The sequence below is a fragment of the Chenopodium quinoa genome, unplaced genomic scaffold (genome assembly GCF_001683475.1).
Source record: "Chenopodium quinoa cultivar QQ74 unplaced genomic scaffold, ASM168347v1, whole genome shotgun sequence".
Lineage (NCBI taxonomy): Eukaryota > Viridiplantae > Streptophyta > Magnoliopsida > Caryophyllales > Amaranthaceae > Chenopodium > Chenopodium quinoa.
Genome location: NW_018744996.1, coordinates 2,067,037 through 2,085,524, shown reverse-complemented (window position 1 = coordinate 2,085,524; position 18,488 = coordinate 2,067,037). Strand labels below are relative to the sequence as shown.

The following is an 18,488-nucleotide window of genomic DNA, read 5'->3' as shown; positions in this document are numbered from 1 at the left end:
GCCGGTTCCAGTCTCGGTGTTGTAACTCTCCCGCAGGACATCAGAAAACCCCGAAACACATAGCACCTTCATCTTTACCATTAAAATAGGGTATGTTTTGTATATATAATAAAAAAAAATAGTGTGTGTTTAGTTCACCTTATTTTTTCTTATTAGATTTGATTTGAATTTGTTTTCTCTGATCAGATCTGATTTGACTAAAATTTGACCTTAAATGTACACTAATTTATAAGGAAAAATACATCAAGTGCGGTCTTGTTAAATTCGTAATAATGTGTATCATATTAATACATAATTTTCATAATTTTTCATTACAATATTAAAGATAATTAGCGATGGACATATAAATCGATAAAGCATGTCATAATTTATTTTTTCTGATCTGATCTGATCTGAAATAAGTAAAAATAAGGTGAAATAAACAAGGTCTAATGCTTCATTTTTGGAATGGATGCAATTTATTTCCCATGACACCGTGTATCAAACAATTGCCAATTCTTAAGTGAACATTGCATCAATAGTAACAATAGCTCCGGAGATAATTAGACGATACCATTTATACATTGGAATACAGTACACATTTTAATCTAGGAGTACAATAAGGTTGTGCTATTTTTTCATGTAATTCATTCAAATATATCTTTAGTTATTAGCATACCAACCTTATAGGGAAACAAATAAAATCATGATGATTCAAAATCGATTCCCATCTCACCCGACTAAATTTTCAAAAATTTAATCAAAAGATTAATTAATTATACCTAATACATACGAAGTACATTATAAAATTGAATTTTTTTTATACAACAACATTTTTAGTATACAACAATAAATTAAACATTAATTCTTATCATATTTTAATCCTTGTTTTATAGTCATATAAGCTCATTAATTCATCATTCTATATCAATGAAAATCTCTTTTATGCTTTAGTGCGTTTTCTGTATCGATGACCAAACCCTGTGGCCGGCTGACACACACTAAAACTTTAATTGGATAATCCTTAATTGACTGAGTCACCCCTGATCAAATAACCCCTAATCGACCGAATAACTAGGGATGTCAATGGGCGGGGCGGGGGCGGATGTTGGCCTTCCCATCTCCATCCCCATCTAAAATTTTCATACTCATCCCCATCCCCATCCCCGCAGCGGGTCTAAAATTCATCCCCATTCCAATCCATTCGACGGGTCTAAAATTCATTCCCATCTCCGCCTCGGCGGGTACAATTCCAAAACCATCCCCGCCCCAACCCCCACTTGGATATCCACCCCCCACCTACGACCCGCCTAATCCCCGCCTCTCAAATACACAATCCTTCATAATTAATAATGATTGCAAAACGAAAAAAAATTATTGTTAATATTACACATTTTTTTGTTTATAATATAAGTGTATTACAAAGTATTATATTTACTATTTTTTTTTTTATAAAATAGTATAAAAGTATATAATTTTGTTTTTAAAAATATATTGATAAGGGGATGAGACGGGTACGAAATGGGGCGGGTACAACCTAAAATCCACCCCCGCCCCATCACCCATGGCGGGTATGGTTTTTATCCCCATCCCGCCCCATCACCTGCCAAACCAAGACCCATTCCCGCCCTGTTAAAATGAGTTTTCTATTTGACCTGCCCCACTGACATCCCTACGAATAACCCCAGTAATCCTTATCGCACAGGGTGGTCAGCCAAATTTGAAACTTTGTGTTTATGCTTTCATTCTATATGCCATATCAAGTTATCAACCCTAACACATTTAATTACTTTTTTGAATTGGGTTCAGAAACAAAGTAGCTCACACGCCATTGCCAAACCCACTCTACCCTCCCGCTTCGCCCTCTCCTCCTTCTCGCCGGTGATTACGGCGGCGAACCACTCTTCAGCGCCGCAGCCAACTCCACTATCAAAACAGGTCTTTGTTTGTTTTCTCTTTCTGCTTCGCATTTTTTTTAGTATACTACTGTAAAAATCGAGAATCAGCTTTTTATTTTTATTTTTTATTCTATTGTTTAGGTTTTAAATTTGTGAAAGACTTGATTAAAATGTCTCATTTCTAGCTATATTCTTGTATTAATTATCTGATAACTGTTGAAATTTGGGGTTTGTGAGGAGTTTTAATTGTCTAATTCTGTCTGTTTTTTGGATAATAATTGAAATTTTGCATGAAAGGTGTAATGTTGTTCATATTTACTGTTTATTTTGATATTTTGCTGTATTTGCATGAGTTATGTTGATTTGGGAATTGAAAATTCGAGGGCATTGCCCGGGCTACTCACTAGTTAAATACGTTTCTTTGTTTGGGCTGTATCAATTAGTAATAACCTTTTAACATAGTTTCATGGGACTTGGTATTTGGGAATTGTATCTAAGCAATTTAGGTTCATAATTGTGTTCTGCTGCAACGATCTTCATTGTGTTTATATTTCCATTATATTTCTTATAGGGTCCGGAGATTCGAGGGCGTTTTAGGTAAATATTGAGATGGGGTCATCAATGGCTTCCAGTGATTTGTCAGCAGATATGGAGATTGATGCTTTCAGACGCTTATTTCCTGTTCAGTTTTATGAACGGCATTTTGTTAAGTCCTTAAGACCTGATGCAAGGACTCTTAATGCAGCTAGAGATACAACTGTGGCACTTGGTTGGTTTCGATCGAATGCTTATATTTCCCAGCACTGATTTTGTTTTGTTTATATTAAAGTCAACAACTTTTGATTTCATGTGTTGTAGCTGTGCTTTCCTGAGAAACTCCCGGTTAATTCTGATAAACACGGGAAGTATTTGCTGTTGTTGAATATGCAGTTTTTACAAGTTTATTTTTGCTGTTTGTTTTTTGTTTTCTTTTTAAATTAAAATACTTATACTAACGACTCTAGTGCTGTTATGTGAGGGATTGATACTTTTTTCAACATGTTAGCTCTTCACGATTCATTAGGCACAACCTGATAGGTCCCGTAAATTTGTATTTGTACTTTCCAAAGTATAAAAAACTCTTAATACAGTTTATTAAGTCATGAGATTTGTGGATAACTTTATTTAGTTTATCTAGGATATTATCTGGCACGCCTCATGCTATAACGTACCTGTGCAGGGGCTGTTTCATCTGCTAATGGGTCTGCACTTGTAAAAATTGGTTGCACTGTAAGTTATTTTCTGACTGTCCCTTGTAATCATGTTTACTTTGTTCAATAGAAAGGCTTCTATGGATTCTAAATAATTTCATATGTCCCTTCTACAGACTATGCTTGCTGCGGTCAAGATGGAAATCATGACTCCTTCAACGGAGTCACCAGATGAGGGTAACCTAGGTTAGCATATGTTCATCTTTGTCATTTCTTCAGTGTTAAATATGTTTTATGCTCAATTTATGACCAATTTCATCTTTGTAACATTGCTATTTATGTTATTGCAGCTATTGAGTTTCACATGCCTCCTATTTGTTCCCCCCTTGTTAGGCCTGGAAGGCCAGCCGATGCAGCACCAGTTATATCAAAGCAATTAGCGGACACCATTTTAAGGTAATTAAATGGCTGTTAATGGTTTTTGCTTGCTAGTTCTAAACAATTGATTGCCAAGTTTATTTTAAACCTTAGACATAATTTGGTTGCACCTCAGGCATCATTGGCATTAACGACATATATACTGATACACATCCTATCAGTTGTACTTCCTGAGATATTGGCATCACTATTTAGACGTTTTACTACTCATGATTGACATGAACAATTTATTATGTTCATGACATTGTTTGTCAAAACATTTGTGTTATGACAAACACAAGAAAGAGAGATCAACAAACAAGAACACATATTTTACGTGGATCATGAGTTAATTACGTCCATGGACAGACGAGAGGAGAGTTTGTTGATCTTGAGGTACAAACCAATCTACAGATTATTGAATAGCGGCTAATTTAAACTAGAGAGTTTATACAGTACAAGTGATGGTCACTTGTAAGGGGCTAACAGATTCAAGGTATATTCTAACAATTTGAAAACATGTCTTTTCGTACTCTTTTTTGTAAAAAGGTGTGGTTTTGAGGTAAATATGTGTCGTATGCTGATGAGTTTCCTCACTCCAAAAGGTCTGAATAGGATTATCAATTACAGGCTAGTTTGTGGTGGTTCAATACTTCAATTTGACTAGTAGACTTGTGGAAATGTTGAACAGTAGACCAATTTTGGTAGGTGTTTTTAGCCATGCGAGGCCTCTTGGTTGATCTGCATAAGTCCAAAATTTAATGTGTGTGGTTTGTCATGCTACGTGTTCACTCTACTGGACGCAATTGGGTTTGTCAAGGTTACTTCTGCTCTTTAGGCTATGCTGTTCTTGTCAGGGTTAAGAATTGGAATGTAATTTAGTAGTAATCTGTTAAAGTAGCTGAATCATGAATGGTGTAAAATTGTGCTTGTGGCCTGAGATGTGGTCATCATGACCACTGGAGTCTTTATTCACATTATTTGTGCCTGCACAAATTTTCTTTGGATAGCTTCCACTCTGCCTAAGAAGCTTGAATTTATGGGTTGGGATAAGAACACTCAACCATTTAAGAGTTGTCATTCTTAGTTAGAAGAAAGAACAAAGTACCATTTGCAGGTTTTTTGGTAGCTTGGTGAGTGGTGACTGAGAAATCTCCTATTCAGACTGTTTGATGGCGCCTTCTATCCAACATACTTTTTGGTGGGTTAGGTTCTGTTTTAGCTCATGAAATTAGAGACGTTTGCTGAATGTTAGAACGAGTTACAAGTAGTCAATATTGAGACTCAGAAGCTGTTACTTGCTCAGCACAAGTAAGAGAAAGATTATGCAGAATGCTCATCATTTCTTTTGAAGATTGATGTATTGGCATGGAGGTGTGACGTGTGTTGCCCCTCAATATGGGCTTTGTTTGCATATTTACTGTGTCTTATGATGTTTAGGTGAAGGCTTTTGATTGGTTGAAGAGCTAATAGGTGCCTTTTAGGTAATTTTTTTTTGTAAGATACAGTATTAAAGTGGTTTTAAAGGTAGCTTACCAGACTTCCAAATGTTAGGTTTGGCAAAGGAGTTATTGCTTTGAGTGTGTTTGAGCCCTTAATTGAGAAATATAGGAGGTCTTTATAATCTGGCTGGGAGCACAGATACTATTAGTTATATCACTTCTGATTTAATGTAAGTGTAGGATGGGGAACTTGTGTTTATTGTTTGGATTAGGGGGGCCTTGGCCTTCTTTTAGCTTCCCCTTCAATGATATACTACCATAATATTGCCGTTGTACTCACTTTCCATTATATAATTGTTCTTTTTTTTTTCTACTCAACTTACTTTATTTCATTTTTGGCATACCCCTTTTACCATCTACCCCACAATCTTTACACCTTTTCAAACACTCTCTCTTACTTTATTCACCTTTTTTCTTACACCCGCCCACCTTTATACACTCTCTCTTCACTTTTTTTTCAAAATTTTCTTAAACTACATATGTCAAGTGAGCTGAACATTAAAAAAAAAAAAGACAAAAAAAAGACAAAAAAAAGAAAAAAGAAAAGGTTGAATATATATTGTTCAACAGTCACACTAATGTGCACAATTTATGGAGTTGTGGATATCCATATCTATTAGACAGTAATATGGGTTTTAACATTTCTTGATGCTAAGAGTCTTACATCAAAATTTAACTATTGATTTATTTTTGTTTATAAGATGCTTCTTAATGGTAGCTGAAATTGACCTTTATAACCTCTCTTCTAAATGGGGTGGTAGGAGTGTCGTCTAATTAGCTTGTAAATCACTTGCAAGTTTCATTTGAACTGTGAATGGTTAATGTTTTTCTTCCTCAATGTTTGCTATCCCAACGTTTAGCTATTTAGAGCTGTGTCATTTGATTACTTATTGCAACTATTTTATGTATCTGAAATAGCTCTTATTTCAAATATTTGATTTTTGAGATACTTTCTATGGGTTCTGCAGTTCCGGGATGATAAATCTGAAGGAGCTGTGCTTAGTCAGTGGAAAAGCTGCTTGGATGGCGTACTTGGTAACTGTTTTGTTCCTGCCTCATTCTTCGTCCTGTGATAAATTTGATTATTTTAGGATCTAAATGATATTATCCATTCAGACTTCAATTATCAACATTATTTTTAAATTTCTACTGGTCCAGGATATATGCTGTTTGGATGCTGATGGCGCTCTTTTTGATGCTGCTTTACTTTCTGCAGTTGCTGCCTTTTCTAATTGTAAGCTGTTTATCAGTCCATTTCTCTTGTTTATCATTTCCTTGATCCTTCTCACTTTTCTGTTGTAGGGTCTTTATATCTCACTTTTAGCGATATACTCCCTCCGTTTAATATCAATGGTCACATTTTCCTATTTTGGAGATTTCACAAACTGATAAAATTTTATGCATTTCCATGGTGAGACAGGTGGTTCACAATTAATTTTATTCATTTCCTTACTATTTTTTCTACTCCCTGTTTCAGAAATTGCAACTCACTTTCTGTCATGAGGTTTTTCTAAACTCTTAATTGACTCCAATTTTGGCAATTCCTCTCTACTATCTTACCCCTTTTACCCTACACTGTTTACACCTTTCCAGTCACTATCTATTACTTTATCTACCTTTTTCTTACACCTAAGTACCTAACCAACATTTTACACCATATGTTTTACTTTATCCTCCTTATTAATACACTAGAAAGCCTTTTCCAAACTCTCCTAGAAACAAGCTTCCTGAGTAAGCAGGAAGTTCTAATGCCTAACTATGTCTCACAAGAGGAAATAAAATAATTTGGATTTTGCAAAATTTTTCTATTGAAACGTTGAATCAATGCTTGTACTTCACTTTACTACCTTGGAAATGTATATATAGGTTCAGAGTATATGGCTTGAGTGCAAGTGCTAGGTTTTTACTTGTTCAATCAAATGGAATTTTGTGTACCTTGCATATCTGATTTAAAACTTTTTCTTGATTGCAGTGCGTATCCCAGTTGTATCCTTGAATGATGAAGGAAGAGTCTTTATTATGTCAGAGGAGATGGAGGAAGGGAAGTCGAAGAGAGAGCCTGTTAATAACGAGCTAAGAAAACTGACTTTAAGCAACATTCCATTCTCACTTTCTTGTGTTCTTCACAAGAATTATATATTAGCTGATCCCACGGCAGAGGAAGAGTCCATTATAGAAACTTCAGTGACCGTGGTATTGAATTCATCTGGTCAACTTGTTTCTCTATACAAACCTGGCGGGCCTGTTCTGGCCTACTCAGCAGCCATCCAGGCAAGTTTTTTACCCTGAACAGCCTCTCTCTCTCTCTCTCATATTATTGAAGGACCATGAAAAGGGCAGATTCCTCTTGCTACCTCTGGTTTGGATTGGAACATCCACTTCCATTACCAAACAATTACATGTGGAGCATTTTGCTGCATGTGAACTTATTTGATATGTGGAGCATTTTGCTGCATGCCGATTTACGGACGTTTAGTGAGTAGTGTAACCGATGAACTTTTGGTTATGTATCAGAAATTATGAGGTGTCTGATTTGTTTATACCATATTTTAAGCTGATAAAGCAAGTTGAAAATCTTTTTGTAGTCTTTTGTAGTTTTGATGACTTTGTAACAAAACAGAAGTCAGAAACCGTGAGCAATTGATGAAGAATTGCTTATGTCAGTTGGTAGTGGACTAGTGGTAGGGGGGAGGCCGGAGGGGTTGTTGAATCAATCATTTAATCGTCTTCGTATTTAAATATTTATATTATGTAAAATAATGTTAGAAATATGCTGGGAAGTCTTATGTGCTGTTCTAAGATGGAGACTTGCAACCATTTTAGGTTGACCAGATGTAGTTGTTGCCTTTCCCACTTCCCAATAGCAATTTTTATTGATTGGATTTCATTATGTGCCTCTACTTAAATTATGCAATGAAAGAGTAGAAATAGTACAACTATGATGATTTATGAAGGGTAATATTTTTGTAAAATCATGTCACTTCTGTAATTTAAGAAGTTGGTACAATGTGACAACTAATTTTATACGGAGGGGGTATAAGATAATCGAATGCTCATTTGCTTATATTTGAAGAAATGTAGTTTTGATGTGACTACTGTGTTTTTTGTTCACTTATAAGAGCAATGTTAACGCTGATTGCTAATGATTTTACCTTGACTGCAGGATTGTGTTGCATTAACAAAGCAAAGAGTGCAGGAACTTCAGCAAATTCTAAGTGAAGCCATTTCTGACATGGAGGTAGATTAGATTCTAATGAGTTATTTAGTGGGTAGCCGTAGCTGATATTTGTACATTTCGTACTATTATTTTGAGGACCTTTTTTTTCTTCAGCGAGGTTTTTTGGCTAGCTTTGTAGGATATTTTCAAGGTTGTCCACAGGGTTATTTAGCATATGATTAAAGATGATCTCATTTTGATTGTTCATATAAGAGATTGACTGGTATTCTGTATTTCATATCAGATTACCTTGATTTTATTAGTTTTGAATATGATTTTTTTTTGGGACTGTAAATCAACCTATTATATGTAACCTGCTTTTTTTTATGTTAATTATTATACTGACAGTAATCCTTTTTTTTTTCCTCAGTTCAAATTTTGTCTGAATAATAGAATATAGATGCAACAGAAAACTTTATGCATTAATCTGTGATCATGGTTTTAAGGTTATAATTATTTTTAATGGAAAGGCGAAGGGTAGTTTAAGTCTTTTTCTATGAGTACTTGAATAGTGACAGTAATATGCACAGCAATAGAGTTCTTAATCTTAACAATTGTTAAAATGCATAATTTGGTCCTGTGGTTGAATGTAGGACAGTACAATTATTAGGAATTTGCAATCCCTTGTGTTTGGCTTTAGTTTTGCACCCTTTTAAACATGAATGAAAATGTATCCTTGTATTTACTTAGTATTCCCATGGTAAGGAAAGATAAAAACTCCTACTGTCCTACATAACAGTTGAATCCAAGATTCACTAATTTTTTTGATACAATTTTCCTTACAAAGTTGGAACATTCCTCGTCAATGTTTACTTTAATTCGGTGCTCATGATATATTGATTTTAAAAAAAAAAAACATTCTTAATTTCATCATACTTGGTGCTCTTAGTGCTAACCATCAATCTCTATCAATAAGTCAATAAGTAACATTTATCGACCTAAACAAAGAATCCATTTATGTAACTGCTCAAGTTCACCACAGTCCGCATATATAAAAGTGAGCTATCACACATTTGATTTATAGAAAACATATTAAATGAATAATGTTTCACATAATGCACCTTTGATCATAAACCATTTGAAAAAAATAAAATAAAAAAATCAAGGCCATATTTTATATGGCATAGTTTATGAGACTATGTCCTTACTCCTTACATCCTAGCGAATACTTAAAACCTGTATCGGTTTTAAATCTGTGTGTTTAATTGTCTTTATAATAAACGCACTATATACAATGCCCCTTAAGGTTTGGATCTTACCAAATGAAAATTATTTAGATGATATTGTTATAATTCATATATTGGTCATTAGTTACAGATAATAAGGATATTATTTGTTATCCATTCTTTTTCATACATTAGGAGTTCCCTCGTAAGCAAGGTTTTTTTTTTTTTTTTTTTTTGATGTTTTCCCTTTTTTTTTTTCCAACCAGTGTTAAACAAAATTATATGTGCGGGGATAAGGCTTTCAAAGTTGTATTATTTAGTTATAGTGGGATGTTTTGGTTTATTATTAGAGTTTGCTTTGTGTAGTGGCAAATCTGTTTAGGTGTCTATTTAGCTTATTTGGTAGACATTTTTCTTAATTTGATAATTACTTATCTATCTTTTATAACTACAAACCAACAACATCAAAATAATTAAAATTACTAAGTTAAAATTATACATGTTAACATAACCCTTTTGTATACATCAACAACTCTATCATTTGCTCACTAAAATAATGTTACAACATCTATTTTGGCTATCATTTTGTTCATTAAAGGAATTTTGTATGCAAGCCAACATCTAGTTCTTGTGCTAGACACATGTACACATTTACTCTTGAAGTCTTGATAAATGGACTACGTATTGCATCAACATCAAATGGCCTAGAACAAGTATACTTGGACCCATCTCTATCTCTCATAAAATATCAATTTCTCTTTTACACACATTCACACAAAATCTTAGCATGCAAAAACAACCACCTTTCTTTCATTACCTCTTTCCAAAATACACAAAAAAATCATTTTAAAATCTAGTCACAATTTTACATCTCCACTTGGCTTATTTAGGAAATCCACCTCAACCAATAGGAAGCCAAGAAATTTCATCATCAAACCCTTGATTCAGATAAACTAACCCAAAGTACACTATCACTCTCTAACTTTCTCTCCCCTCCTCACCTAAACAAAGCTCAACCTCAAAAACATTTTCATACCATTTTTTCTAATTTGTTATGACACGTGTCCTCTTCTACACCCACTAACAGAAACAAAACAGAAACTTTTAACATAAAACACTTCACTACTCTGTTTCAGTACCTTGAGTTTTAGTGTTTTTTTGCACTCTCTCTCTAAAAATTCAAGAGAAAGAGAGAAGAATTTGCAAAAAAAATTCAAACCCATTTCAATTAAACTTCCAAATAACTATACCCAGATTTTAGATTTTGCGTTTTCTCACAAAAAATCGAGACTTTTCTCAAATTTTGCTTGTCTCTGAAGAACAGAGCGTACAGCAATGTCTTCCATGGTATCTTCAGCATTTACCTTACCATCAACCAAAACTGACCTTATTTCATCAATCTCACAGAAAAAGTACATTCTTCACTCTTTTCTCCCCAAAAAATCAACCCAATTTACCTCAAGATCACCCAAAAATGGTAAAATCAAGTGTGTTGTAGCTGGAAATGGTCAATTCACCCAAATATCACCAGAAGTTCGACGAATTGTCCCAGTGAAAAACAAAAATTTACCCACTGTAAAAATTGTGTATGTAGTCTTAGAAGCTCAATACCAATCATCCCTTTCAGCTGCAGTTCAGACCCTGAACAAAACCTCCGGTATCGCGAATTTTGAAGTTGTTGGCTACTTAGTTGAGGAGCTTAGGGATAAAGAGACTTACCAAGGCTTCTGTAAAGATCTTGAGGATGCCAACATTTTTATTGGGTCATTAATTTTTGTGGAGGAGCTTGCAATTAAGGTGAGGGATGCTGTGGAGAAGGTTCGAGATCGAATGGATGCTGTTCTTGTGTTCCCTTCAATGCCTGAGGTAATGAGACTTAACAAATTGGGTTCATTTAGTATGTCTCAACTTGGGCAATCAAAAAGCCCATTTTTCCAGCTTTTTAAGAGGAAAAAACAAGGTGCTGGTTTTGCTGATAGTATGCTTAAATTAGTAAGAACATTGCCTAAAGTATTGAAGTATTTACCTAGTGATAAAGCTCAGGATGCTAGGCTTTACATCCTTAGTTTGCAGTTTTGGCTAGGAGGGTCACCAGATAATTTGGTTAATTTTGTGAAGATGATATCTGGGTCTTACGTACCTGCATTGAAAGGGATGAAAATCGAGTATTCGGACCCGGTTTTGTTCTTGGATAGTGGGGTTTGGCATCCTTTAGCTCCTTGTATGTATGATGATGTGAAGGAGTATTTGAATTGGTATGGGACAAGGAAGGATGCAAGTCCTAAGCTTAAGAGTTCAAAAGCACCAGTAATTGGGCTAGTTCTTCAGAGGAGTCACATTGTTACTGGTGATGAGTCTCACTATGTTGCTGTCATTATGGAGTTGGAGGCTAGAGGGGCTAAGGTGATCCCTATTTTCGCCGGTGGGCTCGATTTCTCTGGCCCCGTCGAGAAGTTCTTTATTGATCCTATCACCAAGAAGCCTATGGTGAACTCTGTGGTGTCACTTACTGGTTTTGCTCTTGTTGGAGGCCCAGCAAGGCAGGATCACCCAAGGGCAGTTGAGGCTTTGATGAAGCTTAATGTGCCTTACATGGTTGCTGTACCTTTGGTGTTTCAGACTACTGAAGAGTGGTTGAATAGTACCTTGGGTTTGCACCCTATCCAGGTGGCTTTGCAGGTTGCTCTTCCTGAGCTTGATGGTGGGATGGAACCTATTGTTTTTGCTGGACGCGATCCCAGAACAGGTAACTATATTTTATAGCGATGTTTTTACATTTTCCAACTTTAGTTTATATCCTTTTTTAGGTTGATTTATTTGCCTGAAATATGATGTGTTCTTGATTTTGGCATATAGACTTTGTCACTGCAAATTAATGTTATGGATTAAGTCTTTATTGAATGTAAAATATAGTAAAACGAAAAAGATTGTTAATCATATCATAGGCTAGCTTCTTTTTTGATGTTGAAAAGAAGATTGAATTTCTGTAGCACAGCTTCTCTTTTATCATGATAATATGACAATTGGCTTAATGATGCATTACTGTAATATGTCATTTGGATTGCGAAGATCCAAACCCAAAGTAGGGTGTGAGATTAATTTCATTTGTATATTCTAGAGAGATGCCTTCAACTAAGTCATTTCTTTTCGTTTGGACGTCCTGCCTTTTGTTGTTATCTTTTTATTCCTGTTGTTGATTACATTGAAAATTATGTAACAAGAATATCATCTTCTGGAGCTGATTGGTAATGATGTTGGTATGATGCAGGAAAATCACATGCCCTTCATAAGAGAGTGGATCAGCTTTGCACTAGAGCAATTAAGTGGGCTGAGTTGAAGAGGACACCAAAGGTATCTTGAGTTCCAACTGTTCATTTTCCAACAGAATTTTGACTAATTAGCTAAACACTAGGTTCTCTTGATAATTTATATGATAATATCTTCACATACTCTGATAAGCTGCATATTTTATGGTGAATTCAATTTTAATACACCGATCATATTAAGAACAACCTGTTTGCATAGCTCATGCACTAAAAGATTTTTGAACTGGTAATCGTATGAATGCTAATAGCGTTTTTTTTTTTTTTACTGTTTTGTAATATCTAAATGGAGGTATAACCTTGCTAAGGGCTCAACGAGTTAGAAGCACCATCCTTTATGCTCTTTTGATAATCACCATTTTTTATGTTTTTTGTCACCTGCATTGTTGAGATTAGGTAAACTAAACTTCTTTTAAAGATTAAAAACCTACTTCAACCTTAGCAGTGTCGAAATCTTTCAGTTTTTAACATTTGTGTGTACACTCTGAAAATCCCTACCACAGTCCCTAGTGTTCTTACCTGTTTTCTTAATTGTATTTTAAAGGTATCTTGATATACTGTATATAATTGTCACAAAAATATTAAAATTTCTCAACTAGGAATTATAACTGATGACATGAATGTTTGCAGGCTGAGAAGAAGCTTGCCATTACAGTCTTCAGCTTCCCTCCTGACAAAGGAAATGTTGGAACTGCTGCATACCTTAACGTATTTGCCTCCATTTTCTCTGTCCTTAAAGATCTTAAAAAGGATGGTTACAATATTGAAGGCCTCCCAGAGAATGCTGAAGCCTTGATTGAAGATGTAATCCATGACAAAGAGGCTCAATTTAACAGCCCAAATCTCAACGTTGCATACAAAATGAGTGTTAGGGAGTATCAGAACCTAACTCCTTATGCAACACTCTTGGAAGAAAATTGGGGAAAAGCCCCAGGAAATCTGAACTCTGATGGAGAGAATCTCTTGGTATATGGAAAGCAGTATGGGAATGTCTTCATTGGTGTTCAGCCTACCTTTGGTTATGAAGGAGATCCTATGAGGCTGCTTTTTTCTAAATCAGCCAGCCCACATCATGGTTTTGCTGCATATTACTCATTTGTTGAGAAAATATTTGGAGCGGATGCTGTTCTGCATTTTGGAACTCATGGTTCCTTAGAGTTCATGCCGGGAAAACAAGTGGGAATGAGTGATGCTTGTTTCCCTGACAGTCTCATTGGGAACATTCCTAATGTCTATTATTATGCTGCTAACAACCCATCTGAGGCAACAATAGCTAAACGTCGTAGCTATGCGAATACTATAAGCTATCTGACCCCACCAGCTGAAAATGCTGGACTTTACAAGGGACTCAAACAACTGAGTGAGCTCATTTCCTCATACCAATCCCTCAAAGATACAGGCCGTGGCCAACAGATTGTGAGTTCCATCATCAGCACTGCAAGACAGTGCAATCTTGACAAAGATGTGGATCTTCCTGATGAAGGAGCAGAGATCTCTGCTAAAGAAAGAGATTCTGTGGTAGGAAAAGTCTACTCGAAGATCATGGAGATTGAGTCTCGTCTTTTGCCTTGTGGGCTCCATGTGATTGGTGAGCCTCCGTCAGCCTTGGAGGCTGTGGCAACTTTGGTTAACATTGCTGCTTTGGATCGTCCTGAGGAGGGAATATCCGCCCTCCCTTCTATACTAGCCGAGACTGTTGGAAGGAGCATAGAAGATGTCTACAGAGGAAATGATAAGGGAGTCTTGAAAGATGTTGAGTTACTAAGGCAAATTACTGAGACATCAAGAGGAGCTGTCATGGCGTTTGTAGAAAAAACAACTAATAGTAAGGGTCAAGTTGTGAATGTCAATGACAAATTGACTTCAATTCTCGGGTTTGGAATAAATGAACCATGGATTCAGTACTTGTCAAACACTAAGTTTTACCGAGCTGATAGGGAGAAACTTAGGGTTCTTTTTGCATTCTTAGGAGAGTGCTTGAAGCTGGTTGTGGCTGATAATGAGCTGGGAAGTTTGAAGCAAGCTCTTGAAGGGAGATTTGTAGAGCCAGGTCCTGGTGGCGACCCGATCAGGAACCCAAAAGTGCTACCAACTGGGAAAAACATTCATGCTTTGGACCCACAAGCCATTCCTACAACTGCAGCCATGCAGAGTGCAATGGTTGTTGTGGATAGGCTGCTCGAGCGTCAGAAAGCAGATAATGGAGGAAAATTTCCTGAAACAGTTGCACTTGTATTGTGGGGAACTGATAACATCAAGACTTACGGAGAGTCACTTGGTCAGGTTCTGTGGATGATTGGGGTGAGACCAATTGCTGATACCTTTGGGAGAGTCAATCGGGTTGAACCTGTCAGTCTTGAAGAGCTTGGAAGGCCTAGAATTGATGTTGTTGTTAACTGCTCAGGTGTCTTTAGAGACCTGTTCATCAACCAGGTAATGCCCTTTTAAGAATCCACATAAACAATATATAGTGCATAATACTGTCATAAATAAGATTAAATTGCTAAAATGCCTAAAATTATATGTTAAAACATGATCTTCTTAAAAATCCACTTAGGTGATCTTTTATACTTTGTTTCTGAAAGGATTGAAGATTGTGAGATGGTAAGGATAAAGAAACCCAAGTTAACAATTTTTGGTTACTAGATTATATTAGGACTCAAATTTCCTGCATCATTATGCTTTGGGAATTAGTTTCTGATGTCAATTTTTCCACAATTTGTTACCTTGTATCAGATGAACCTTCTTGATCGGGCAATTAAGATGGTGGCTGAGCTTGATGAGCCAGTGGAGCAGAACTACGTGAGAAAGCATGCGCTGGAGCAAGCCGAAACCCTTGGTGTTGATATTAGAGAGGCTGCTACAAGGATCTTTTCTAATGCCTCAGGATCATACTCGTCAAACATCAACCTTGCTGTTGAGAATTCCTCATGGAATGATGAGAAGCAACTGCAAGATATGTACTTGAGCAGAAAGTCATTTGCCTTTGATTCTGATGCACCTGGTGCTGGAATGACTGAGAAGCGGAAGGTGTTCGAGATGGCTCTTTCAACAGCTGATGCTACTTTCCAGAACCTTGACTCATCGGAGATCTCTCTGACTGATGTGAGCCACTACTTTGATTCAGACCCCACAAATCTGGTGCAGGGACTCAGGAAAGATGGGAAGAAGCCAAGTGCTTACATTGCTGATACTACTACAGCCAATGCTCAGGTGAGCTTAGTGTCACACTGTCATCAATGATTGTCCTTATTAATCCTTTGCAGTCTACAAAACTGAGTACAATTTTACCAGATCTGTTCATAATAGTATTAAGATGAGATAAGATAACATTGAAGAAGTAATTTTAAAGATGAATGTCACATAAACCGGAATTTAGTTGATTGCATATATCAAGCTGAAGGTCAAAATTTGTTAACTTTGATCTTGGAATTTGAAATACCCTACTTTTAAAACATAGGTAGTGTGTTTGAGAATGGTGAAAAGTATCTAAAATAGTTCACATGCTGCTATTGAATTTTGCTGGGAAAGGTGTACACGCCAATTTCTTGACACGACAACACACCTAATTTATGTTCTATTCCTGACATAAGAAGCCTAAGATCAACAACATGATTCCATTATTCACCTGTCTAATGCCTTGTTTTCTTCCACTTAAAAAAATAAAAATCTTTAAGTGTATAAAACAAAGAAACATTAGTGATTCAGTTTATAACAGTTTTAAACAGTAAAATTGGTTTGATCATCATTACTATATCAGTCTATTAAGTAAATTTCTGATGAATAGTGGATCCTAAGCCAACAAATTAAGAAATGTCTAGTAGCCCAAGGTGTCACAGATTGGAATTTTAAGAATGCTGAATGTATGGCAAGTCAAGTTGTGTCGTAACTTTTTTTCATTGATTACGAGTAGCTACATGGTAAGTGAGATATTATAGTTGACTAAAATGGTTGTAAAATGAATTTTCTGCAGGTACGTACTCTCTCTGAGACTGTACGCCTAGATGCACGAACAAAGCTGCTGAACCCCAAGTGGTACGAAGGAATGCTGTCCACTGGATATGAGGGTGTGCGTGAGATTGAGAAGAGACTCACTAACACTGTTGGATGGAGTGCAACCTCAGGCCAAGTGGACAACTGGGTTTATGAAGAGGCCAACACAACTTTCATCAAGGATGAAGAGATGCTGAAAAAGCTGATGAACACCAACCCCAACTCTTTCAGGAAGTTGTTACAGACTTTCTTAGAGGCCAATGGAAGGGGTTACTGGGAAACTTCAGAGGAAAATATCGAGAAATTGAGGCAATTGTATTCTGAAGTCGAAGACAAGATTGAAGGAGTTGATAGGTAAATTATGTAAAATAAGCTTGTGAATATGCCAGACACATTGTTCTCTATTCATTGTGAGCCATAATTTGTCTCTGAAAATGAAAACTTTACACATGTTTCTGATCTTCTGTTGATATTTAATTTTGATTTAACCATGTAATGTTGAGACTTGCCAATCTATTCTACTTGAATTGGACAAGATAACTATAACTCAAATAAGCCTTAATTTTTTTGGGTCAAATCCAACCAGACCCATTTTACCCGACTGACCTTGAATCATCTTATACATAGTAAATAAATGAGATTATGATGATCTAACATGGTTTTTGGTTGGACTTGCACATCATTCATGGCTGGATTGTTTGTATGGTTTGTATTTTGACAAATATTTTGTATGTGGATTAAAACTATACACATCATCCAAATAATATGCAAATATAATTGTCATTAAAAATCCCTTAAACTGTTAGGTCGACCAAAACCCTAAAGTTGAGTCATGAATAGGCATTGTTCAAATCAAACCCAAACCCAAACCCCAACAGCACCAACCTAATATTCTCCATGACCTGACTTGATCAACTCGTTTGACAAGTTTATTCAAGACTGACTTGACTTGATCGACTCGTTTCACAAGTTTTGTCAAGACTGATTTACATGTAATGTAAATTTACTTATTTTTCGGGTATTTTGGACCGAGTTGTAACACCCCCAAATCTCCCTCTACGGAATATGTAGAAAAAATACGTATAAATACCGTAGAGATAGATTTGGGCGTATTACCGCCGCGTGAAAATGCAAGGCTTATACTTCAAAATACTTTTGCAGTGGAAATACTTTATTCCTTAATAATACTTCAAAATAAAATTGTTCATTATTCATGACACAAAAACAAAGTCAAACTTTTCCCTAAGCTAGGTGAAATTCCCGTGGACTCCCATATACATCAATCAACTTCCACCTGAAAAGTCCACCTGCTTACCATAAATGGTAAACAGGGCAAAGCCAAAACAAAAGCACGTATTAGCAAATTATGCTAAGTAGATTATGTGTAAGATGAGTAAAACATCGATTAAATCATTTAAGTTTAATTTCAATTATTTCAACACAATCTTCCCAATATCATACTCATATAAGAACTTTTACAATTCAAATCTTTTAAGACAAGTTTAAAACTCAATCGATTACATTTCAAAACCAATTCCTCACTAAGTGTGCACACCCTCCAAGTGGTTTACTTTATGAACAAAGGCCAATCTTGAGGAAAGACTAGGTCATGCAAAGTCCATAGCCTTCTGTAATCCATTCCCTAAGTGGGATTTATAACCATATCGATTGATTGCTTAAAAGCACCTTTTAAAATCCGTTATACTTGAATATCAATAACTTGTAAGTCATTTTTAATCCAATCCTTTTTAATAATTTTAATCACAATTCAAAGTCTCTTTTGATTAACCAAAATCATTAATT

General features: G+C 35.8%; 2 protein-coding genes across 2 annotated transcripts; both read left to right on the top strand.

The window, feature by feature from the left end:
* The first annotated feature begins 1,747 nt into the window (after positions 1 to 1,747).
* On the top strand, positions 1,748 to 9,448 carry LOC110707284 (exosome complex component RRP43). Its single transcript, XM_021885298.1, has 9 exons — positions 1,748 to 1,917; positions 2,449 to 2,646; positions 3,097 to 3,146; positions 3,244 to 3,313; positions 3,418 to 3,523; positions 5,955 to 6,021; positions 6,145 to 6,220; positions 6,959 to 7,257; positions 8,150 to 9,448. Exons 2-9 carry the CDS (start codon positions 2,487 to 2,489, stop codon positions 8,231 to 8,233), a joined length of 912 nt encoding a protein of 303 aa, XP_021740990.1. The 5' UTR covers positions 1,748 to 1,917; positions 2,449 to 2,486; the 3' UTR covers positions 8,234 to 9,448.
* A 959-nt stretch (positions 9,449 to 10,407) lies between these two features.
* On the top strand, positions 10,408 to 17,220 carry LOC110707283 (magnesium-chelatase subunit ChlH, chloroplastic). The gene is made up of 5 exons (XM_021885296.1): positions 10,408 to 12,115; positions 12,638 to 12,720; positions 13,323 to 15,125; positions 15,429 to 15,905; positions 16,666 to 17,220. The coding sequence occupies exons 1-5, from the start codon at positions 10,705 to 10,707 to the stop codon at positions 17,041 to 17,043; spliced, it is 4,152 nt and encodes a 1,383-aa protein (XP_021740988.1). The 5' UTR covers positions 10,408 to 10,704; the 3' UTR covers positions 17,044 to 17,220.
* The last annotated feature ends 1,268 nt before the right edge of the window (positions 17,221 to 18,488 follow it).